General features: G+C 45.3%; 1 protein-coding gene across 1 annotated transcript; it reads left to right on the forward strand.

Annotated features, from left to right (window-relative positions):
- Positions 1-11,753: 11,753 nt before the first annotated feature.
- cited1 (Cbp/p300-interacting transactivator, with Glu/Asp-rich carboxy-terminal domain, 1) lies at positions 11,754-16,361 on the forward strand. The gene has a single exon (XM_040141490.1). It carries the CDS (start codon positions 11,802-11,804, stop codon positions 12,375-12,377), a length of 576 nt encoding a protein of 191 aa, XP_039997424.1. The 5' UTR covers positions 11,754-11,801; the 3' UTR covers positions 12,378-16,361.
- The last annotated feature ends 8,984 nt before the right edge of the window (positions 16,362-25,345 follow it).

Genomic DNA, 25,345 nt, shown 5'->3' on the forward strand with positions numbered 1-25,345 from the left:
GGTCCTGGAAGTAGCCTGCCCCTTTACGCAGCGAGGAAGAAAGTAAGGACGCGGAGGTGAAGGTGGATGGGAGTGGAGAAAGAGTTTAATGCAGGAAACCAGATTTCGTGTCCTGTCACAAACCTACGGTTAACCGTCACCTTTTTATTAACCGTAACCACGACTTTTCCATAACCTTATCCAAGTGTTTTAGTTGCCTAACCTTAACCGTTAGCCATAACCATGTTCTTTCCCTAAAACTGACCATGCTGTAGTTGCCATGCGGAGATATTGTAGCTATCATGGAAAGCAAGGGCTTTAAAACGGTTGGCGCCGAACGTAAAAAATACCCCAGTCATTGAACGTAATCCGCGGTTTTGCAGAATCAACCAATATCGGCATCCTCCTCAGAGCTGAGCACTCGGTAAGCCTTTTTCAGAGCGTTAGGCAATACAAGCCTCTACATTTCCAATATTTCCCGCATGCCCAGCCAGACTGTTAAGGCCTCAGTATGCTTCAAACAAACTCGTTCGAATGGCGTGTTTTCTGACTCGCCTAAAAGCAAAAGTGTTGATGACCTTTCCTGAATGACCGCACTCAACGACAGGGTGAAAAATCTGTCATTATCGCCTTCTTCTGACTGCGTCCCCCCTGCCTCCTCTCTCCAAGACCTTTGTGTCTTTTATGTGTCTTCTTCGTCGTCGTCTCGAAGCAAAGAATCTCACAAAAACGGGCGGATCGCTGCAAACTTTTGGGCGGTCTCTCCTCAAAGCCGTTCTAGTCCGGACAAGTCAGTTTTCTTTGCACAGTCACAAAGTCACAAACATACAAGGCCCTCTAGGCTTAGAGGCTGTGTTAAGATGAGAAAAACTGAAACGGGGGAGGAAAAAAAAACGAAAGTTGCAACTATTCGCGATGTTGTACGCAAGAAGTGACGGAGTGGGGTGAAGAATGGGGGGTAGAAAAAAAAGAGCTTGAGAGAAAAAGTAAAACCATGACTACTTTCAAGCCTCTGCACATCTGGTCGATTGCCGTCTTAAGTGGGAGTCAGAATGTCTGTTTAAAAACTGTTCATGCTGTTGGAGGATCCGACAAACACTTTGTTTGAAGCAAACCGAGGCCTTTCACGTCTTCCATTGAACTAGTGGGTTAAAACGTGTCTGATTTCACACTAATCACTTTTTTTTTTTTTTTTTTTTTGCATTAATTAACATCCTGTAGATTTGGAGAAAAACAGATGATAAACAATACAGCGGAGTGATTTATGAGGTGAAGCTTTGGTGTGTTGAGCTAAAAAAAAAAGACATTTTGATGTCTTTGATATTTGAATCTAGTCATTTGTTAACGTCGGTCAAACTAACCTTTCCCGTCTCGTACCCACTGAAATGACACAAATGCAGGGCACCATGCATCAAAGATGAAAAGTTCCTCGTCAGATGCCAATATCAGAAACTTTTTTTTTTTTTTTGGACAGAGCAACTGGTCCAGGTCAGTGTACAGAATGCGTTACATAACTTTTGTCCACTTGCTGCCCCGTTTGCATGGAATTTAAATTGCTAGGGATAAGATTATGGGGCCTTGCTGTCATTTCAAAATCACACATAAACCAACCATGTGATCCAACATATTCTGTAACGGAAAAACTGTCTTCCACATTACAGTGAAGACAGAGGTTTCCTTTCCCAGTATTGAGCTGTAATTTGTCTTTGGCGCACATTTTCCTCCCCTGGTCGCACGCAGATGTATTTTTTCCGATATGAAAAGGGAAGGCAGTGTTGGAATCTATGGAGTAAGGTTTTGGACTTTAATGTGACTCAATCACAAGGTGGTGAGTTGTAAAGTACTGGTTGTATCCAGGGACTTCAGCTACCTTTGCTAGCACAGGACGCTGCATCGGTTTCATCAAACCTCTGTTAGGGGGGAAAAAAAAAACAAAAAAAACTTTTTATATTCTTTTCAGGTGAAGTCCAGTCAGTTCTCTAAACAAAAAGGTCGTCACTTTAGCTAACCAAGCGGTTTCACTGTGATCTAAGGGTTCTTGTTGACTACATTACTTGGTCTGGTTTGTATTGAACACACCTTTGCTGCTCTATGAAAAACGACTTTTATGCAAATCGGCACCGAGCCCCTCGCAACTCAGCCAGTGCTTTGAATAAAGTCTCATTTGACCCTCGCTGTTGAGTCGTTTAGATAAACCAAAGGCCCGTCCTTCCTCTTCCTCTGTTTTCTCTGGATCCTTTTGTTTGAAGGGTTTGCCAGTTGCGCCCAACATTTGCATAAGTGTCGTAGAGCATGCTTAGATTTGGGGAGTTTTTCCAAAACAATGCAGATCGTGTCTTCTTTGGGAGAGGAAAAAAAAGCCTAAGCTCTGCCACAGAGGTGTGGCGTCTCTGAAACACGGGGAAAGCCCGTGCAATTTTATCACCTTTTCAACCAAATCCAACGACCTCAAAACAAAAAGTCTGGTTTGTAGGCTGGCGGTTTGACCAACATACTATGATTATTTGTCTGCAGAGATGGAAATCGCAAACGGTTGTGTTCGATTTGCATAACGTCTGCCCCGGGGGGGGGGACAAAGCGGCGCGGGCCTCCGTCTATACGTCCTCCTCCTCATCAAAATGTGAAGTGTCTGCGGTCGGCGGTGGAGGGGATTTACTCGCACAATAAAGACAGATGCCTCCCTTTATCTGCTTAACGGAAGAGAGGACGAGCGCGTGGCACTTGACCGCGTCGATGCATGTCGTTGGCGCGTAATGACGTCCTCCCTCCACACACACTATTGAGATGAATGGTGAATGTGGAATGGACTTGTCCTTTTTTTAGCAGGGGGTGGGGGAGGGACAGGAGTTTTTGTTGCATGAATTGGTGGAGGTTTTCCCCAACAACACTTAAGTGATTTTTCTTCTTCCCAAACAGCCTTTGATTGCCCCTTATGAATAAAATAGTCTAAATGGACGCAGAGGGGGACGGGAATCTGTTTTTCTGCAGATCTGGCGTTGATGATCACCTCTGGTACCCGGTATTTAGCAGAAAGTAGATTCAAGGTGAGCTTTTGCCTCCGACAATACTGGAGCAGGGTGGTCTAGAGTGGAAGCTGAATAAAAAAACAAGATTAATTCAGTTGATTGCCAAGAGGACATCGATTGCTGTAGCAGGAAAGAACAGAGACACCGGTTGGAAAATAATGAGGAAAAAAAAAAAGTTTTATATTTGTGGAAATTTTGTGTTTTTACCTTGTGACGTGCTTCATTTTTTATGTGCAACACTTTGGCCTTTTTTTCATTATATTATTATCTTTGTGTATTTTGTTCGTATTTTTGCAAAAAGTGTCATGTTGTTTTACGGTAGAATAAACCAAACCAAACCTGTATGACTGATTACACCTAATAAAAGAACGATGAAATAAAAAACTATAAACGGGGGAAATCTCCATTATGCCAATAAGTAATGATTTTGAATAGACATAACTCCAAAGGAAAGTCAATGTATTTGTGGTTAATGATATTCTGTCTACTAGTATGTGCGGATTAACTTATCAGCTTTTAGTCCGATGTCACTTTATATCGAATGGGTGGCCACTTAAATGTTTATGTGGTACAGAATCAGCGAAGCAGATGTTCGTCAGTGTCTCCGATGACATGAAGACATCTCCACAAGTGAGAACATGTAGCCATGCAAATCATCCACAGACATGTGAGGTCTCTCTCTCTCTCTCTCTCTGGTTGAGCGACACAGACAAAGACAGAGTGGTCTGAAATGGTCCATTTGATTCTTGATGGTGTTTGCTTCAGAATGGCTAACATCTGCCCCTCAGAGCGGCAGCCTCGAAACCTCGGAGGGTGGATTCATCCAGATCCAGAGCTGGAATGACCTTTTTTTTTTTTAAACAGCGGAAATTTTGACCTGTCACGGTCGGTAAAACGCAGGTGTAAACAATAAAACCGGCCGATGGCTGGATCCCATTTAGCTGCTTCGGTTTCAGGGTCCTGATATTTTTGCATGCTGACTCACTGGAACACTTGAATACAACAGAGCCATTGTTAATATTAGTGGCAACACCTGTATACTGTGAAAAAGACCTACCGGACAATCATGGTCTTCATCTCCACACAAACTCACCGAGACAGGTTAACCTTTTTAAAATATGCAGTCCAGACGCTTTGGCCTCGGTAGCGCTACTTTGTGTGGGTTTTGGTCCCTGCCCAACGTATTCTTCGCACAACCTTGACGAATTACCCCGGTCTGGTACAGACCAAAACACTTTTTTTCGTGCGGCTTGTCCAAGGGGGGGGGGGCAAAGCATGTGGCAGCAGCGCAGCGCACCAGAACCTGCAGATACAGGTCGGGAGCTTCGGTTAAGGTTCACATCAAACGTCAGAGCGGGGGGGGGGGGGACGAGAGAAGAAGACCACGTCGGGTTCCAGTCCTGTCGGCCAAGGGCAGGTGTCCAAGGACCGCCGCTGACCATGCGCGTCCCTTTATGGCCCCAGTTTACCATCTTCCACTGGCTGCTTCCAGCAGGATAACGGGACCACGTCACAGAACAAATGTCGTCTCAAACTGGTTCCGTGAAGGTGACACAGCGAGGTTCAGCGGACTTCGGTGGCCACCACGGCTGAATCCAGTGGAAGACCCTACGCAGTATTCATACTGCGTTCCCGATAAAGTGCTCGCTGAGTGTAAACTTTATTTAAACAGCGCTTTTCTTAGCTGCAGACGAGATCATCAACAAAAGAGAGAAAACTCAGGAGGTTCATTTTCTTTATTGTTTTGTTGTTTTAAAGCAAGGTAGCGAGCAGCTGATCCACACTGACAATTTTCCCTCTTCAAAAATAATAATCGGATTTAAATCCACCCGTTCACCTTTTCCATCTGTGTTTGCCCTCAGCCAGCGAGATCCGGATCCTCTGGAAGTCCACTTCCTGGTTTTTGGGCGGCAGCCTTCCCGTACACACACACACACACACACACACACTCTCTCACACAAACACACACACACACACACACTGGGCTGGTCAGTGAAGAGAGAGAGCGGCACAAAATACTTTTTATTCAGTAAGGAGCTCATTGAGGAGCGGACCAACCCTCCAGAGTCTCTGCAGCCAGCCAGTCAGTCAGTCAGTCAGTCAGCCAGTCAGTCTGTTTCTCCGGACTTCAGCCTCTGATTCTCTTAAGAGTAACACCGACTGCAGTTTACTGGCTTTTACTCTCATAGACATACTTATACTCCTATATATAAATACACATCTTTCTTCAGACACCCTGGACTCTCCGGACTTGATTCTCTGAACCGACTTTTATTTTTACTCTTCCGCCGCCGTCGGGCTGCACCGGGCTTCTCACACAGGTTGGTCCATTTCTCTCGTTTTCCTCCGGTTCTGTTCTCTGCGCTGACAATGTGTCTGGAGACCGGCGGGTCGACCGGTGGGCTGCGTGCGCGTGTTTGCGCCGTGGATGTCGTCTGGTGATGGGGGGGCGGGGGGGGGGGTTCTTCGGGTCTTCGGGCTCCTCTCTTTGCCTCCACGAGTGTTTACATAACATCTTGAAAGAGGTCAAGCTTTTTCGCCGCCAACGTTCGCGTGAAATTTGCATATGCGCTCTTCGGCTTTTGGAGCTCACGCATCCGGACAGACTTCGGTTAAACTCGGTTCCCAGTTTTCTACCTGCCTGGCATTGATCCGTGCTGCAGAAATGAATGGCAGGCGTTGCTGCAAGAGCCACAAGTGCCTTGTTTTCGTTTTTTCTGCAACTAAAACCAGTTTCTGGTTGATTTTTTTTTTTTTTTTTTTTTTTAAGCGTGTCTGCATCTAGTCACCTTCTACCGACGGAAATGTGACACAAGGTTATGAATTAGGCTTTTAAAGGTAATCGGGAGTCTTTTCCATCCAAAACATCAAAGTTTTACAGGATTGAAACAGAGAAAAAAAAAACTTCAAGGAAAAAAAGTCAGATCAGTGTGTGTGTGTGTGTGTGTGTTTTATCTCTATAATTGGCTTCTCATTAACTGTCCTCAGTGTGGATGTTAGAGGCAATTAAAACAAGTGGAGAATGCGTCACGCTGGGAGAGCATATGGTGTGTGTGTGTGTGTGTGTGTGTCTGTGTGCGTGCGTGTGAGAGAGAGAGAGAGAGTGTGTGTGTGTGTGAAAGGGACGGAGACAGACTGACGTTTCAATTTGCTCGTCAAGCTTTACTTGCGTGATTGAAACCCGTTGCAGGTCTCTGCGCCTGCGTGTGCTGCCTATTGACGAACCGCAAAAGCATTCCTACAATTTCCTCATGACATCTGAAATATGATATAATACCGTGTAATGTAGCAGTCAGCGATACTTCTTTCGAAAACTATATCGCCTTTGTTGGCAAGATAATCTAACAGCGAGGTCCATTTAGTAGCTGTTCTGGGGCTTTCAGTCGTATCACTTGATCTTCTTCTGCAGATGGCGCTCTCCCGGCTGTCGTGGAGTAGTCGGTGTTCAGTTTTTTCCTTTTTCACGATTTTAAGGACTTCCTCGGTTCCAGAGCTGGGAGGATGACCGTGTGATGCGATCGAAAGCTCCAGAGCAGCTACTCAACAGACCTTGCGGTGAAGGTCGAGAGTGACCTGTACACCTCGGCCACACACAGCCTTTGTGTTTGCACTAATGTTCCTACAATATTCCTGAGAGATTCCGTTTTAAGTTAATTGTACTCAATAAGTAGTGAGGCTTTAGTAACTGCGCTATTCGCTCGGGAGCCACAGCGAGGATTTAACAGCAAGTTCAGTGACTCTACTGTACTTTAATTCAGACTGTATCCCACCTTCGAGGCGTTTACTGGGACCACAAGTCCCCATTACCTTCAACATCAGTCGAATTTTCCCACATCAAATGTCAGAAAATGCTGAAAAATACACGGCACAAGTGCCGAAAACCCAAGTTTATGCCTCCAGATGCTTCGTCTTGTTCGTCCCAAAGAAATTCAATTTGCACCGATAGAAAACAAAGAAAAACACATTGAGCAAAACTGTTGACATTTAATTTTCTGTCGAATTGACTCTTCATCTCTGTAATAGTCTATTAATAATATATTCCCAGGAAACTCCGGTGTAGCGGGTGTACACGTGTTAAGCTACTGAGCAGTGAGTTTAAAGGGATCTTGATGCACTTAGTGGCATCTTTTCACCTCGTGTGGCATCACTTACTGTAATGCTCCTATAATATTTAGCGCTGAAACCACTGGTTGATCAAGAGAAAATTAATCACTGTCATCAGGCCCCAGAAATCCATTGGTGTCAGCTTCTAAAGTGTGAACATTTGCTGCTCTTTTTTCTCCGTTTTGTATCACTGTAAATTGAATGTATTTCGGTTTGAACAAAAGAAGCAAATTTGGCCACGTCTGGGCTCTTGACAGACAGCGACGGGCCATTTGCACAATTATCCGAGTAAATAATTAGCCATGATAATATTTCTGTGATAGCCTCTCGAGTTTTTTTAGAGCCGGGTTGTCGTTTTCTTCACAAGAGCTACCAGTCTGGCAGGGAGAGCGGACTTTCACTGCTCAATAATTAAAAATAAATGCAGAGCAGTCCACGGCCAAGACGGCAGCCTACGCTGCTAATGAAATGGTTTACAGGGAGGCTAAAGCGGGGCCGATTTCACAATCTCATAAAAGTGATGGAATAACACAATGAGTCAGGTCAGCTGTGAACAGGAAAAAACATTGGCACTCCTCCAGCATTTGCGGGCAGCATCCTTCCTAGCTCCAGTGAACCGTCCCCCCCCCCTTCTACTGCATGAGACACGAAGGTTTGGAAAAACAGTTTGGAAACATTTTTCTGACCCTAATCCATCCTCATTTCAGAGACGAACAGCACATCTCCGTTTGTTATGAGCCACGGCAAGTCTTCACCCGAACAAGCTGTTAGATGTATGTGGGGGGGGGCAACAACAGATTTCTCACTTCATCTGATATCCTCAGTGCATTCCCCGTGTCACCTGAGTTCTTATAAACATCAGGTTCACTCAGTTCTAAAGGCTGAAATCCCCGACCGGAGCACTTGGGGACAAACGGCGAAAGCAAACAGTGGGGATTAAGTTGTGTAGACAACCCGATTTGATGAATTAGATTTACTTAGAAATACAAAGTTTCGCTCAAAGTTCCACGGTACTCTCGCTTTAGCATAGTTCCAATCGGAAATGTGGTCCAACATCATCAAAAATAACACACGCACCACTTGAGAATTTTGAAACCTGCCCTCAGAAAAAGGTTTATAATCAAAAGGAGCGTTCAGCAGTGTTGCCAGGCCTTGGCAGGCAGAAATGATCGATGGGATCGTCCAAACCTGGCGAGATTCTGATCTAAATCAGGAACCAAGTGATGAAATAATAAGCAAAGGAGTATTTGAAGTATTAAACAGACATTTGATGTTCGCTTTCGGTGCTCGGGGGGGTTTAAGATGTGTATGTGGATGTTTGATGCGCTCTGACTCGTATTGTCGGCGTTTGTCTGGGCCGCTACTGGAATCCACTGTTGGTGTAATCAGTCCAAGCCGACCACGGCTACAGACTTCACAGAGACCACCTGTGGAGCCCACGGGCAGGGAGTATCTCTTTAGACCGATTAGCTGATGCGAAAAGTTCACCGATAGTTGTAAGTGCCCGTAGCGAACAACAGAATGTCTCTTGGTCAAAAATAGATGCGTCTGGGACGGGATACACGTCTCCATCACGATAGTATTTTGGGATTTTCACTCCCAACGTGCTGCCTGACACAACTTTAAGATGTAAAATGTCTTTTTATATTCAGTGTTTAGGGGGAAAAACTGTCTGCAGGAAAGAGTATGTGCAGGCGAGGGCTCCTTGCGGTTTGTCTCCTGGACTCAATGTGGTGGAAAGCTGTTGAGCAGAGACACCATGTGCAGCCTGGCCCTGACAGTAATCAGTCAATGAATAATGAACACACACACACACACACACACAGACCTGCCATTGACAGCTGTTTGGTATCTTTGTGTGTGTGTGTGTGTGTGTGTGTGTTAACTCTATCAGTCGAGTGCAGCTGCATGCCTGCCTGTAGCAATTATGTTCTTGCTAAATAACAGCCAGCGCTGGGAGGAGGGGCTCAGTGTGTGTGTGTGCGTGCGTGTGTGAGTGTGCACTTGTAAGGCTATCTTTGTGAGGACCGATTTCGAGTTTTAGACCTTGGAGAGTGAGGACGCTTCGGACGGATCCTCACTCTCGGGCACGTCTTCAAAGGGCTGTTTGAGGGGTTAAGACTTGGTCCTGGGGTTAGGGTTAGGATTAGGTTCGGGGTAAGGGTTGGGGTTACGAATTTAAGGTTAGGATGAGGGGCTAGGGAGGGCGTCTTGTGCGCCAGGGTCCTCACAAAGATAGAAGCTCAAACGTGTGTGCGTGAGCGAGAGACAGGGAAGGGGCACAGGATTGGCACATATTATTAAGCGATTAACTTACTCAAAGGATAGCCGCATGAGTGTGTGTGTGTGTGTGTGTGTGTTAATCCACACATGCTGTTTGAACTGTGTGTAATATAAACCATCTTGGGGACTTTAATATGAGCCTCCAGGAGTCTTTTTGCAAGAGGGTTTGAGTCACACACACACACACACACACACACACACTGCGTTTCACTCACCCCTTCTACCTCCGCACACATCTCAACAAAATTTTTCTCGCTGTCACGCAGCACACACTTTCTCTCATTCACACACACACACACGCGCAATAACACATGGTCAGACATATGCTCTGTTCTCAGGGCCCATATGTATTTATCCTGCCATGTGACCCAATCACTCTCTGAGATCCTCAAAGAGCTCTGTTGTATTGTAAAACTCCGTTCGCACACACACTCATACATGGACCTATAAACACTCTCTAACCCTGTCGGTACCCACAGGCTTTCTCCTCGCTGCCTTTTCATGGTTAATTTGCTGCTCAATAGGTCAAGAGGAAAAGCAGACATCAAGCGAATACACACGCACACACACACACACACACACACACATACACGAAATCAGTCCTCAATGCAACGAGTCATGTGGCCGTCCAGGCACCAGGGTCGCCTACTTGGACGTTTCCCAGACAGATCTGACTTTCAGTGATTTACCGGGTCATAAAAACACGAGTAAAGCTGCTGTTAAGTCAACAACGCTTTTGTTGTTTTGAGTCTGAAAAAGCCGCATGTTTGTGGGGAAATGCTGTTAAATGGAAATTAAGATTATTTGTCACCGTTCCTTCGGTCGTCAAATGTTCAACTCAGGCCTCTAGTAATCTATTTATCTCATTGTTAAGAGCGTGTTGTTTAAAAATAGTCACAGATATGGACCTTAAATAGTGCGTGTGAAACATTTAACGAATGGGAAAGCTAACAAAGGGGCTATTTTGCAGTTTTATCATTGGCAAATCTTTGTCTTCTATCTCAAAACATTTTGTCAAGTGCACCCAGAAGTTAAAGAAATAGTCCAACATTTTAAATAAGCTTATTCACTTAATTTCTGCTGCTACTTTCATATCTGTGTTAGCCTAGCCTAGCGTAAAGTCTGCATCCAGTCCTTTTCTTCCAGGGTGAAAGCAAGCGTTAGCCTGAAAATCAAGCTGAATTGCCCTTTTTTTTTCTTTTTTTTACTTCTTTCAAACAGTAGTGATCGACACATCTGTCCTACTGACATTATTTTCAGTCAACACGGAAGCTGCTAGTACTTGCTAGGAGCGGTAAACTTTTCCGTTTTTCAAGTCGATTGAAAAAAAAGCTCATTTTAACTTGTTTGTTTAAACCAAATACTATGAGATACTTGAAAATGACATGGTTTTATTTTACATGCTATAACTATTTCTTGAACAGTTTATCCATTGACCCAGTACTCCTGTGCTAAGTTTCTCCGGCTAGCTGTCCGCCCTGTTTACAGGTTTTACGCTAAGCTTAGCTAACCAGCAGCATGTTTAATGGACAATGGACAACAAGAGAGTCAATAAAACTGACGACTCTTCATTTGTACTGTCTGCCACTTTGACAGATGCTTAAATTAACTGTTTGACATTTTGGGACACGTGTTTATTTTTGCTTTCTTGCCAAGAGTCAGATGAGAAGATCAGCACCACGCTAAATACGAAACTAGAGTCAGGAGGCGATAAGCAGGGAGAAACCGCCAGTCTGTTCTCTCTCGCCATTTTTACATTTCAGTTTTTGTACTGATAAAGCAAAATGATATAATGTGTTAATTAGTGAGCATTAAAGGTGTTGGTAGGCGTATTTTCTAAAATTTGGACAGAGCCACGCTAGCTGTTTCCCCCTGCTTCCAGTCTTTATGCTAAGCTAAGCTGACCACCTGCTTGCTCCAGCTTTACGAGAGATCTCATCTAACTCTCAGTAAGAAAGAAAATAACGTGTATCCAAAAATGTCAAGCTGTCCCTTTAAAGGAGTTTATTTCTGCAGGTGGAGGGGCTGAGGAACTGGGAGTTAGTTTCCCAGTCTTGTGAGCATCTGGTTTAAACTGGGGTGTGTGTTTGTACTGTGATTTTTCTGTTATATTAAGAGGATGTTCTTGTATGAAGGCAGACCGAGCAGACAATAAAACAGCATACAATGAGGTTATAAAAACATGACATTGTAATTTCCTGTTGTTTGGTGCTGTTCTGCAGGTCTGGCGTTAGCATCTATTGGTTTACGTTGAATCATTTCAGAGATCTGTCACAGTTAACTCTGTCTTTAATGACATTTAGTCTGGATGATGTCACCTGCCATCGGAGCAGGCCTCCTCGTGTCCCGGTCTGATGACATGTCATAACATCTCCCTTTTCTTCCTGCAGGCTCGGGGTTTTCCTGGTGATGACCTCACTGCTGTTCCCTGGCAACGCCCACGCTGCGATGAAGGACCTCTCTTCCTCCTCCTCTCCCCTCACCTCCCTGCTCCACTACCCTTCCTCCAAAACCTCCGTCGTGCCTTTCTCCCCGTCCACTGGCCCTGCCTCCACGCCGGGGTCGACGCTGTCGTCGGCTCCGCTCTCCAAACCTCAGCCCTTCTGCCTGCAGACGGGGCCTCATCTCATCGCAAGCATGCAGCTGCAGAAGCTCAACTCGCACTACCAGAACCTCACCGGTGCTTCGGCTGGACACCCAGCCCCCGGTGGAGCTCAAAGGGGCTTTGGAGCCTCGCCTCTGGGCACCGGGAACCAGCTCCTCGGGCCATCTGGAAGCCTCGGGGGAGGTGGGATGGGGGTCGGGATCAGCATGGGGAACCAGGGCTCCGGCGCAGGTGGAATTATCGACTTTGATCCCGTGGACGAGGAGGTTCTCATGTCTCTGGTGGTGGAGCTGGGCTTGGACCGAGCTAACGAGCTGCCCGAGCTCTGGCTGGGTCAGAACGAGTTTGATTTCATGTCAGACGTGCCGGCTGGATGCTGACCTACGAGAAGGAAAGTATCCAGATGCAGTGGAATTGCTTGACAAAGAGAGAGAAGACTTTCGTTGATAAAATGAGGAAACAGAAGAAACACGGAGTGATAAAGAGGAAGAGATTAGAGACATACTCTTGTTTCTATTTTGCTTTCATACTCTCTGCGGGCAGACAGAGGGATCGATGAAGAAAAAGACAGCTTGCTTTTCAATTTTTGTTGTTTTTTTAATGGAAGTGAAAGAGATCTTTAACTGTTTTTCCTTTCGCTCGGTCGGTTTGTTTTTCTTTTCTAGGATGAAACTGGCAGTTGAAGCCCAGCCTAATGGAATTAAGAATTCGTTTGTTTCGCCTCATCCCACTCTATTTTTTATTTTTCCTTTTCATTTAAAGACGAAAAACAGAGGCGTGAGCAGAGTATGAACAGAAACAAGGAGACTGTATTGCTCCTGTGCTCCTTTCCTCCATCACTCCCTGCTGCGGGCTTCATCAAAACCCATTGATTTATATGAGAAGGTTTGGCAGACACGTTTGAGTCAGTCTCTTGGAAACAAACAGTACAGATGACAAAGACACACCCATTGGACTTGGCCCCCCGCTGTTCTCAGTGCCGTCCTCTCTGGATCAAGTTAGCGCTTAAGGAAAATGAAAATGGGAAACATGACTTTAGGGGAGATTCGCGAATGATGACAAACACTATATTTCCTGTTTTCTTAATGGACAATATTAGACTCTGGTCTCACGGGAAAGAGACTCCGGTCTCTTGGCTTCATAAAGACACTGATTGTCTGAGAGACTGGTCATCTCAATGTACTTTTCTTTCTTTCTTTCTTTTTCTGTTCGAATTTAGCTCAACAAGTCGTATTCACGGAACGTGTTATTTAAGACAGTGGCTGATATCCGTCGGGTCTCTCGGACAAGAAGCGCTTCCGTAGCGCATCTATTAGCGGGTCTACTTTTCTGAACGTAATGAATTCGATCAAGAGATGGGGAATCTTTCGGAGCGTGGGACCCGAATGGAGTAAATTGTTTCTCGCACCTGGAGCGCAGCCTCATTAACAAAAAAAAAAAAACAACCACCGAGGCCTTATGGTCATGTGAGTCGCCACCATGTGTACACACTTTGTTTTCTGGCCTGAAGTGTAAGAAACACCTACCCAGGTGGTTGCATCAAACCGGTGTCAATGATCCCGGATAGCACTTCCTTGTACATTGAGGATAAAAGGCTTTATCTACACGTGTGGACATAAACTGAATGAGAAAAACGGAGGGAAATTTACATGCCCTCTGGTTTTAGTTCTTCCTGTTCTGCCGCTTTGGTGTTTATGTCAAAACAGTTTGCTCGGCCCCATGGGGACTTATGATCGCCACACTTCAGTGTTGCTGATAAGGAGGCCTTGTCTCTTTTCATTATCTCTGGGCTTGCAGGCTAGTTGTTTGCACACTTTGCAGGGCAGTCCTTTGACCCGAACACACACTGCGGTTTGGTTTCAGCGCGCCCAGCTGCTGCACCTGCAACAACCTGTGCAGGTGTTAGGAAATTATGAATGGGACCGTAGTGGGTTTGAGTTAAAGCCCCTCAGCAGTGATATTTTCATAGAAGCTACCAAAGCATGTGGCTAACATGTTTTCGTCCACTTCCAGCTTCTGTCCGTTATTTACTGTCTCTTGAAGGCAGAAGACGACATGTGGAACATCTTGACAAGCTAACGGTGCACACTCTGGCAGCTGTATTGGAGGACCTCACAGTTATTTGTCCAACTTGTCCTACTGACCAGAAAAAAAAAAACAGACTTTGTTTTTTATTTTTTGGTTTTGTCCACTTGCCATTTGCTAAAAATCGCAATCTGCTAAACATTTGATTGTGGCTACTGGTACTGTACTTTTAGAAACTAGCATTAGCATTATCTATATACAGTGTATGGATGGAGGGCTGCCGTAATATCAGAAAAAACAACAGAGAAATTTACGCTTTCACATGTGAAACATCAAGTTTAGGTGAATTCAACACCAAAACTTAAAAAGTAGTTTGACAAAACAATACCCACTCAAGTTCCGCTTAAAGCCTTTTCAAGAACTCTCACCTGCATCATACAAATGAACTTTTAAGATAACACGGATAGAAGTCCCAAAAGGGTTGGGTTATATAGTAACAGCTGCTGAGCTTGGGAACAAATGAGCAAACTCCCATCTGCCGCCGAAGACCGAGAGATAGGGTTGAGGCTGCTGAAAAAGCAAAGTAAGTTGAGGACTTGAGCAGAGCTGGGACTGTTTTGTCAAATGTGAAATGTTGTCTTGCGTGAAACATGCCAAACCGTTTTCACGTGTGTGTTACATTTCACCGCCTAGATTTCACACGTGTTAAACCGAAGATCACACGAGCCTGTTGTGTGAATTTATCACACATGAAATGTCCAAAAAAATCATGTGCCCGTATGTGAATTTCTCACACCTGAAACGGGGCTTTAAGGTCACTGTCCAAACCGCCCGAGCACAACCCCTCCCACCTCAAACACCTCAGACGAGAAGAAACTCACAAAATTTCATGTTATTCATTCATATAACTGTAAATTTGATCTCTGTATAACATGGTCTGCCATTTATATACATAACTACAGTGTAAATTTCTGGAAACGTTACATTGACAATCCCTTGAAACTGTTTTCAATGCAGCTGAATCTTTTTAAGGCTAAATGTTTTGTTTTGTTTTAAAGCGTATGGAGAGGCATCACAAGAAAAACTGATAACCGTGTTCGGACTGGATACCGCAGGGAGCCTGACGCCGAACTGACCAGCAGCCACACCAAACCAATCCCTTTGTTGCCTGGCTGTTTTATATGCCAGTTTTACGCGCCTTATTTGCATATAGCTCATCTTCTATTGGCCCGCCATGATGTCGACAGATGTGGCTGCCAGTTTGGTTCACGAAATATCTCAAAGTTTGTGATTTTTATTTTTATTTTTACGGAATATCAACAGATTTTAGTTTATACAGTCAACTCTCCATCTACCAGGTGTTGTTTTCTTGCGGCTTCAGAGTTCAGTGGCTGGGGAAAAAAAAAAAAAATCCCAGGGAGGGTTCAACTGACACCCGACCCTCCAGCCCCTGCCCATCTATAGGAGCTTTACTGTGCTGTGTCCTTCTGTAGATGGATGCAGTCAGGATGGGGGCTCTGACCTATATCTGTTGTGGTAAGAAGAGACCAGGTTGGAGGGGTGTGTGCGTGTGCGTGTGTGTGTGGGGAGGGGGGCTCGAACTGTGCGGCAGGAACAAAGGCCTTTCACCTCGACCCATTGTGTCTGTCATCTCCTCTTGGACCACACACGCGAAATAACACACCTGCGCGCATACGGACGTGAGGTGGCAACAAAACACCTGCGCGTCCATACAAACGCGCGCAAGGCCGAAACCGACGACGGGGCGAGCAAAGGCGGGGGAATAAACCCGCCGCGCGCACACACAGGGGCGTGGGGATGGTATTACAGCAGGGAAACGGGAGCAGCGGCCATGAATCAGGCACTTGTACAAGCCACACGCAGACTTCGCAGGGCGCGTGCGCGTGTGTGTGAAAAGAGAGAGTGATAAAGGGACGGAGTGAGAGGCTGCATGCCAGTACGGAAATGCAATAATGTGTGTGTGTGTGTGTGTGTGTGTGTGTGTGTTAAAGGGGAGGAAGAACACACGCTGGACTTTGTTCATTGATTTAGATTTTGACAGGTCCGAATTCACACAAAAACGCAACTTCAGTTCCTCAGGAGTGAACACATACTTCTCAAGTCCTTTCTGACTGTTTCCCTACACACACACACACACACACACACACACACACACACACACACACACACACAGACACTGCCCAATAGCAGCTTTTGATGTGGATGAGGGTCTCGGTTACGATCAGTGAGCGCGAAACTTTCGTCAATGGAATGCGAGAAGCGGAGATGAATGAAAAGCCACTGAAGGAGTAATTTGACAGAATCCTTTTTTTTTTTTTTTTAAACGGGATTTTCTGGGTTAGCTCCTTTATAACAATCCCTTTACTGACGTAGTGGGTAGCAAAGAAGGGACGCAGAGACGCTCGTAATCGCCTCCAAATCCAACAGACAGACACACTGATTCTTCTCTTCCTCCGTCTCGTCGCCTAAGTGGGTCAAAATAACAAGACTTGGGATCGAAGACAGTCTCTTGTTTGTTTCCATCTGCTCAACATTGTTTTAAAAGTCCCTTTTTTGTGTGTGCGCATGTTGTTTTGCAGTCCAGTCTTAATCCCAGCTGAGTGAATGTTATTTTTTTTGTGCTGTGTGAACTAGACGCCCCCTCCCCTCCCCTGAGAAGTTGCCTGGTCGAGATGTTTGAATCGTCTGAGGGCTTTCATTTCCTCCTTTTCCCTGACCCCCACTACAGCAGATTAACCCCGGCACGGACCTTTTTGAACCAAAATATACCTCACGGCTATTTGGTTTCTAATGGCAGAAACTTAGAGCCGTGCTAAATATTCCTCGCTGTGGTTTCTGCTTGCTCGGGATACCACAAGTGTATTTTAGCACCTAGTCGCTGCAGAAAAGAGTTCGGGTAATCGCGGCGAACTGTTTGAAATTCTGATGGACGCCTTATCCTGACACTGTCTAAGCACCGTACTGTGGGTTTGTGCATGTTCTAGCTCAAACTACAAACCACCTGAACTTAAAACAGATCGTTGGGGATAGTATAAACTGATTTTCTCTCTCCAGTGCATCCTTGTGCTTCAATTTGTTCCAATACGCCATTAAATGTATATTTTTATGCTTAGTCGAGGTTCTTTTTTTTTTTTTTCTTATTCAATCAAGCACTAATACAATTGCGAGCTGGCACTGTTCAGTTGGTTGACCCAAAGAAAATTTGTCGCCGGCAGGTGTGATAATGAAGGGACCGACACTGCCTGGAGAACAAATTGTCACAATGTCCTGCTTTGATTTGCCTCGTAATCGAAACACCCTCGTCGATTGGAGGCTGAAAAGATCAATTAATAGTCAATTGACAGAAAAAACAACCGGCAACTATTTTTATGACCAATTAATCGTTTCAGTCATTTGTCAGGCGACAATATTCTCTTCCAGCCTCTCACATGAGGGGGATTTCCTGCTTTTCTTTTTCATATATCGTTGTGAAGTAAAACATTTTGGGGTATTTGGACCGAGTTGCAGCCAGTTGCTACAGCTGGTTAGCTTAGCTTAGCACAAAGACGGAGAAAGGTGGAAATGAAGCTGCTGTTCCTGGTTTCACAATTACAGACAGTAAAAAACCACCTTTATTCAGACTGGATGTGTTGGTGGATGTTGACATGGGGTTTTTTTTTTTTTTCTTCCTGAGACCCTGGAGCCACATAACCCCCCCCCACACGACTAATGAAGTCCATTTTACAGTTTCCACATGACAGCGGTGGTTTTTCCGAGACACCCGGCCGTCGCCCCTGGGCCTCGGAGTCATGGAAAATGTTCCAACAGATCAAGGACTGCGAAAACCTTGGACGCAAGTGGATGAAGCATCTGATGAAAGGTCCCCCGTTACCGGGTTTCCTCTCCGCACCGATGAAAACGTTCAGCCACCACTCTGCTGCCACTCAGCGGACTCATCATTTATACCTTGAAACCTGTAAAGTCTTATTTTGTGTTGCATTTCGCTCGCTCCTCGTTTCTGCCCGCAGTATCTTTTTCCTCGTTTTGTTGTTTTGTTTTGGGTTTTTTTCTTAACGATGAAATGAATATTATTCAAAGATGATTCTTGAAAGCACTTTTTTTGCTCACCGGCTCTCACTTGTACATCTATATGAATATGTAAATGAATGAGATCATATTGAAAAAAAAAAAAATTTGTTTTTTTGCTTGTATTTTTGTTACGGCTCTGAAGTTTTGGGGGGAAATAAAGAAAGTGAAATCCGAGCTGGAGTGAATCTTTTTTTTCCGTCGGAGCGGCAGGACGAGAACGCCACACGCACGAAGCAGCGTGAATGAATGAAAACGTGAATGTCCACGTTTTTTTTCCCAGTTTTCAGAATGATAGATTGACGTGTGTTGAAAAACAGGGATAATTAATTAATAGTTCCATATTTTATAAGTTGCATAACTGCACTAACAGCCCGGTCCGTCTGCGTCACCCGCAGAAAGCGGCGCGCTCTCGCAACGGCCGCGTGCCGTTAGAAAACGTGCCAACGCTGGTGACGGCCGCCGATGCGGGTCCGTCGGCGCGAGGCTTCCATCTGCTGGCACGTGACGGCAAAGCGTTGGCGACGTGGGATTCCCGCAAGTCAGCGACGGGGAGCACAGTCGCGCCTCGTGGCGCGCGTTGCATTTCTGCGCGTCAGAATGGGGGGGCTCTTATTTTGTTGCTCACCTAACAGTTCCTTTAAACTCTTCTCGGAGGAACTGTCTCTGTAATTTGGATTTTAATTGTTTGGGGGAAACGGAGATAAAACTCTCGGCCTGTTATTGGACTTGTTTTAGTTCTTTGTGCCGAGTTTTTTTTTAAAACTTTACTTCTTTTCCAGTTCCTTCCTGGAGAAAGAAATGCCCCCATTTGAACCCACTCGATGATTCATTCACAACTGACTTATAACGGGAGACCGTGCTCTCCGTATACCGTATGCGCAAGCGCACGCTCACCTGCCCGAACGTACCTGCCGCGCAGGAACCAGAGGCTCTGGGTTTACGGGAGCTTCGCATGTAAGTGGAACCGATCCATTTGGGAGCGAACCAGTTCAATGCCGTCTGCATTTCAGCTTTAATTAGCAACCGAATCGTGCAGTTCGCTTCAGAAAACGTCGAGTGCGCGCCAAAAGTGCACCGACACATTTGTTGCAACGACCGGTGCAACATAAGCTGAGAGAGGCGAGATGGGGAGTTTATCTTCGATGTCTGAGCGGAGGAAAGAAACACGTTAAGATGCCCCGACAGCGGATCTCAACGACACTACGAGTGCATTCACCTGATCTTCCACGTGTCGTTCCGTTTCCACCGTGCGGCGAGAAGCATCAGGCCTGCAACTGGAACTCGACAACGCAACGCCACAATGGCGCCATCTGGTGTTGACGTTGCCCCACCGAGATTGGCACCGAGCTTAACGGAACACGGCACCCGTCAAATTGCCCCCCCCCCCCAGGTTACATAACGCATGCGGAGATAAACGGATGGACTTAAAAACAATGGAGTTCCTTTCAGGTGAATCAGTGTCGATGTGGTGGAGTTGGTCACATAGTAAAAGAGAAGATAAATTCAAGTTCGAGTACTTTGCTCTGAGGGGAAAAATGGGCTTCGCTGCTCTTATACAAGTCTGTTTAAAGAACAATATGCTTATACAGTATTTATATCAACATTTATGCAAACCATAGGCTGTGCAGTTAAACTGGATCAAAAGGTCTTGATGTTGAATTGGGATGAATCCGGTGTTGGAGTCCCGTGTCAGCTCCTCAGCGGCCGGCCGGGGGAGGGAGCGAACCCCTGATTTTTTTTATCGACACGTTTCTCAGATACCAAAAGGCAACCCCCCTGTTGACGGTGCCAAGGGGGTTGCTAAAGATCGGGGGTGTGCCCAGAGACCTCTTGAGTCTGAGCCTCGCCCCCCTTCCTCAACTGTAGGAAGCTCGAAATCATCCGGTCCAAATATAATTCACACGATACACCCGACTGGGAAGCACTGTCTTCAAACCAGGCGTTCGAAGGTCACATTCAAAACGTGCTTTATGAAGAAAACGACTATCAAGCTTCTCTCCTTTGTGTTTCGCTGGTCTTATATTATTGTTCTATACATGTGATTGTTATAGATTCTTTTTTTTCTTATCCGACTCTGCATTAACTACTTTACGCTGACACTTCTTGGTTAAATGAAGGTTAAGTGGTTGAGTTGTGTGACAAAGAGCAAAGAAGAAACGCGGCTGTCGCAGCCGTTGCACACCATAACAAACGAAAAACAGAAAGGAATGTTAATAGTTAAGGATGACAATGAAATGACAGTAAAACATGATGATTACAGTGTGCGTGTATTTCTATAAAAACAAGAAGAGACCCAGCTGAAACCATGCACACTCATTTCATTACTTCCACCAGCTGGACACCATTAGGCTCTACATCTGTATCAAACAATACTCTCGCCCTTACACGAGCAGTTTAAACAAATGTCACCTCTTTACTCCGTCAACTTTTTGCGATGCGAACCAACAAAAATCTGCTGTTCAGTCCCCAGTCAGAGCCGTTGTGGATTGAGCGTCCAGCACGACGGTACGTTTTTAACAAGAAGCGAAATGAAGGAAAGGCAGGAGGGGGGTCCCCAACTCGCTGCCGGCCCTCTGCGAGATGTAAAGGTGGTCTGAGGAAAGTGGGTTGACGCTCGCAGCGCGGCGCTGAAAGATCAGACTTGTGCACGCTCTGAGGGTTTGACTCAAGGAGAGGAAAACAAGGAAATCCAGTGAGTCACCAGAGGTACAATGTGTGAATACACACAAGGGAGCTTTTTTATTATGTATAAATAGATTCCAGGTTTGTCCAGGCTCTTCGGGATTAGTTCCTGCAGCCTGGAGGAAGCAGAGTTTTATACCAGCCGCGCAAATTTAGCTTCTCACTCTGAAGTATCTCAACAACTATTAGATGGACTGGCACGCAACTTTGTGCAGACTTTCGTGTCCTCTGATGACGAGTCCTTCGATGATTCCCTGACTTTTTTTTTTTTTTTAATTTATATATTTTTCCAGCACCGTTATATGTCAGACGTCTGAAAGTAGCCCGTGACAGAAACGAGCCGGCTGGTTTTTAACTGCTTTAGGTAGTTTCCTCCAGTGGTTCCCAAACTAGGGGGTCAGACCCCTCCGAAGGGTCACGAGTTGAGGGGCCGAGGGGGCTGCGGAATGATTATAAGGGAAGAAAAAAAAAAAAAAGAATGACTTTTTAGACTTTCCTCTAAGATTTGCTGCTTGTGCTGTTAAATATTACAAGAGTTTACTGTTTACTGTTGGAGGTCCAAAGTGTTTTGGGCCTTGGGTCTCAAGCCCAAAAGGTTGGGAACTACTGGTTTAGTTGTTACCAACGCATTGTATTTTTAAAAAAAGCTTATCATTTATATTTTTCTAGGCAAAATCTCAATATTTTAATTAACTAACTACAGCTGTTAGATAAATGCAGTGGAGTAGAAATATTCAAGTAAAGTACAAGTAGCTCAAAGTTACCCTCAAGTACAGTACTTGAGTAAATGTCCTTAGTTACTTTCCACAGCTGGCCAGGGATAATTCAGGCTCGATCTGTCCCCCTAGTGGATGTGTTCTTTAATCGTTCCGGTACACAAAAAGTTCGCCACCCAAGCGTTTGAACGACGTCACCTGCATCCGTGCATATGTGCTGTAAAAAAAAAACACGCACACCATGAGCCTGATTCGACCTTTTTACCCATTCTGCACAATGCATGATGGCGTTATGGTGGTACAGCATCGAAGAGTGAAGGATTTCGGACACCATCTTTCTAAATTTCTCAAACGGGATCACTGGCTCTCTGTTCACATTATAAGCTCAATGTACCAACGTAAAACTTCAACATCTCACTCTGTGATTATCCGGTTAGCATTCAGCAACAGCTCTGATGCGGCCTGTGGCTAATAGTCACGCTGAGCTACTGAGTGCCAAAAAAGTAGTCGTGTTTTACCTCAGGTGAAATGACAATTTGTCCAAATTTGACTGTCCCGTAGATTCCTATTCACCCTTAAATACAGACACTGGCAACTGCAAAGATAGTTGGAGAGAATCCAGCTGAAATCGGAGCAGGACGTCAGCTCTCTACTTGGCAAGCGTCAGGTTAATGACAGCCATTATTTCGTAGGGGCAGGCACTTTTGCTTCCAATAAGTATCTGATTATAATACGTCTATAGTATCTGATCCGATCTAGAAGATACCTGGAAGGGCCTAAATAGGAAAACTTTCCAGAATGTGAAGAGGAGGCGGAGCAGGAGCGGCACTCCCGTCAATGGAGTCTTTCTCCGAGACGGATGCTGCTGTTGTGCGTCAACGAGGTCAGGCCTCCCGCTGGGTCAGACAGAAATGAGATGCGGTCAGGTGAAACTCTGACGCATCCCCTCTCATTAGTCACTCCGTTTGTGTGTGCGTGCGTGCGTGCGTGCGAGGGGACGGCGCGGGGATTCCAGGGGCTCTGAATACACTCCCTGACGAAGATACTAATGGCCACACAAATAGCTGAGAAGTTGCGTACAGATCTGCTCATTATACTGGCCCACATCATGCACAGAGACTCTTATGCACTCAAACACACACACAAACACACACACACACACACACACACACACACTGGGTGTTGTTTTGAAATTCAAGCACCAGCCTACATACCCAGTGGGCCCACTGGTTCGTCCATCAGTAATGAAACTCAAGCGGGTCACATGCTGGTGATGAAATGCCCCCTGCTTGGTCCACTGGACTGGCCCTTGTCAACACGCACACACACACACACACACACGCACGCACACACACTTGTATACATCATCATATCCCTCTGTACCTCCAGGCATCACTGTGGAGATCTGTCAGTCAGCAGGGAAGCGGTGGCTGCCCTCCCCTCGGCTGCAGAGGGAATCACTGGACAAAAACATCCAGGGCTCCCTCGGCAGGATCATAGGCCGTGCTAGAGAGGGTCCCATTTTCCGAAAGGTCACGGTCTAAACCTTCTCCTGCACGCTCACTGAATGATAAGAATGAGTGTATGTCAGCCTTGTTTAACTAGGTGATGTAACTCACCCTCTTGTGGCCATAATGGGGGACCCAGGCTGTGAAACTGTGCAGAGCCATGGCTATCAATGAGGTCATGCCTTTGGTTTTTAGCTTTTTGGGGGTCTTAGCTACCTGAGTCGCAGTTATCCCCCTGCAATTAAAAGTCCTTTTAAAGCCACCTACGCAGGAGTTTTCAGTTATGAGGCTGATTAGATCTCTGCTCAGGCAGAAGTAACCCCCGACACACTGTCTTGCTTACTGCAGGTTTTATTCTGTACGAATTTAATATGATATTTCCGCCTATAAAAAGCCTTCATCAGGTACATGTACCTGTCGCAGGGATATGGACAACCAAGCTCAAAGTACAGCACCAGTAAGATTAAGTAAAGTTGTACTCCCTGACCAGTACACTCACAACTCCAGTATTAAAGCCCGGTCACACCAGAAAGTAAACCAAATGTGCAGCAATGCAAGCAATGCAAAATAAGTGAAAACACATGTGGGAGTGTACCATAATTGAAGCTACTTATATGTTTTAGACTCGATATCTTTAAACCTGCATTAAATAATTGAGCAAATATGTGCTACTTTACGTATTACACACATTAAGGCGCAACATTAGCATTAATGTGGAGTTTGTTCCTGGCTACCTGGCAAATGTAAGTCCAATATTCACTCTCTTTTTAGCTTTGTTCTCCCCCAACTTTTGAGGGGAAATATCTGGCTCTTTCTCTGCTAGTTGTGTTTTGTTTGTTAGTTTTGCATTACTTTGTTTGACCAAAAATTAATCTGCGTCCCTTTCTCTCCGCGGAATATGTGTTTCTGGAAGACTGGTGAAGTGGTGGCTCCTCGCAGGGCGAGCTGGTAAACTACCACGCCTGACGGGCTAACCGCCAACACTCGAGCTAGCCGGGAGCATGCCGGCGTTATTGAGTCAGAATAGCTCGCTGAGCTTCTTTCTGTTTTCTCCGTACTGTTTACTCCCCTAGCATTTTGTTTCTGAGTTACCTGGGGGGACAAAACAAAACTCTGAGTTCGCAAAATGTGAGATTAGCACACACAAAGAAGAGGTCAAATCAATTACAATAATTTAAATACCAGTGGGAGGTGGAGGCTTTGAGGCTAATGCTAATTGCTTTTTAGAGCCAGTATCTTTAGTCCTGCATTTAAAACCTGATTACTTTGGCCTCCTGGGAGCAGCACAACAAGGTATGTATTAGCAAACAGCTGCCTATTTAAACATCCACGGAGCAACAACGATTTGAACATTTTCGTCCAGTTGGAGTGGCGTTTCTGTCCACCTGAGGAATGCAAGTCCAATAGTCACTCCCCTTTTAGCTCCGTTTCGGTCCCCGCTAACTCCCGAGAAAAATATTCGACTCTTTAGCTGCTAACTGGTCCACTATGATCACTATTTGCTAATTCTGTCCGTCTGCTGTTTGATGCAGGGCAGGTAAGCCAGAGTGGGTTTAATATCCCAGACACATGACAAATAGCTAAATAGGACATGTAATTTTTGACAACATAAATATTTTAGGTTCACTTTACTATCTCAGGGCTGTGGCTTTTAGGTTTACTCAGCAGTTGAGTTACTGTAAGTTGTTCTGAAAAAGTGTGAATTTATGAGAAAGGCCCGATATCTTGAAAACCATCATGCTGACGTATAACAGCCCGAATATCGTCAGAGAAAGTTACTGATACCCAATTCAGACCAACACGGGGACGAAGGTTATGTGACTGTCTTAGTGCAATCAGAGGGCAGTTGTACAAAGAGGGTAATATATCAGGGTTTGAGTCTCATGGGTTTTTTTTAAAACAAAGACAAAGAAATGTCACTAAAATGACTGATATTAGAGAATCTATGCAGAGTTCAGGTGTAGCATTTCAAACTATCAACTCTGATTAGGACCTTGACTGACCACCATTTGACCCTCATGTCTAAAAAAGGCCTGTAGTTTCTCGAAAGTTATGTTAGTCAGAGATAATCACATCAGATGATCTGGCTGCTGATAACTTTTGTGGTCAGCATCATTAACCCCGAAGCTGAAAACCAGCCCTTCATTAGCGCACAGAAAGCCAGTTTAGGGGGGAATTCCCAGCACTAATTGACATTTAAGTTGTTATTTGGCCAAAATGTAATTCGCTCTGGTTTTGGCAGCGTGTTCTTAAAAAACAAAAAAACGGACCCATAAGGTATCAGAAACTAGCTGGGACCTTTGAGAGGAGTGTCAGTTAACAGTCTTG

The sequence above is a fragment of the Xiphias gladius genome, chromosome 12 (assembly GCF_016859285.1).
Source record: "Xiphias gladius isolate SHS-SW01 ecotype Sanya breed wild chromosome 12, ASM1685928v1, whole genome shotgun sequence".
NCBI classification, from domain to species: Eukaryota; Metazoa; Chordata; class Actinopteri; order Istiophoriformes; family Xiphiidae; genus Xiphias; species Xiphias gladius.

What these genes read in the sequence shown, in the direction of transcription:
- cited1 (XM_040141490.1), top strand. Translation starts at nt 11,802, where the DNA reads ATGACCTCACTGCTGTTCCCTGGCAACGCCCACGCTGCGATGAAGGAC.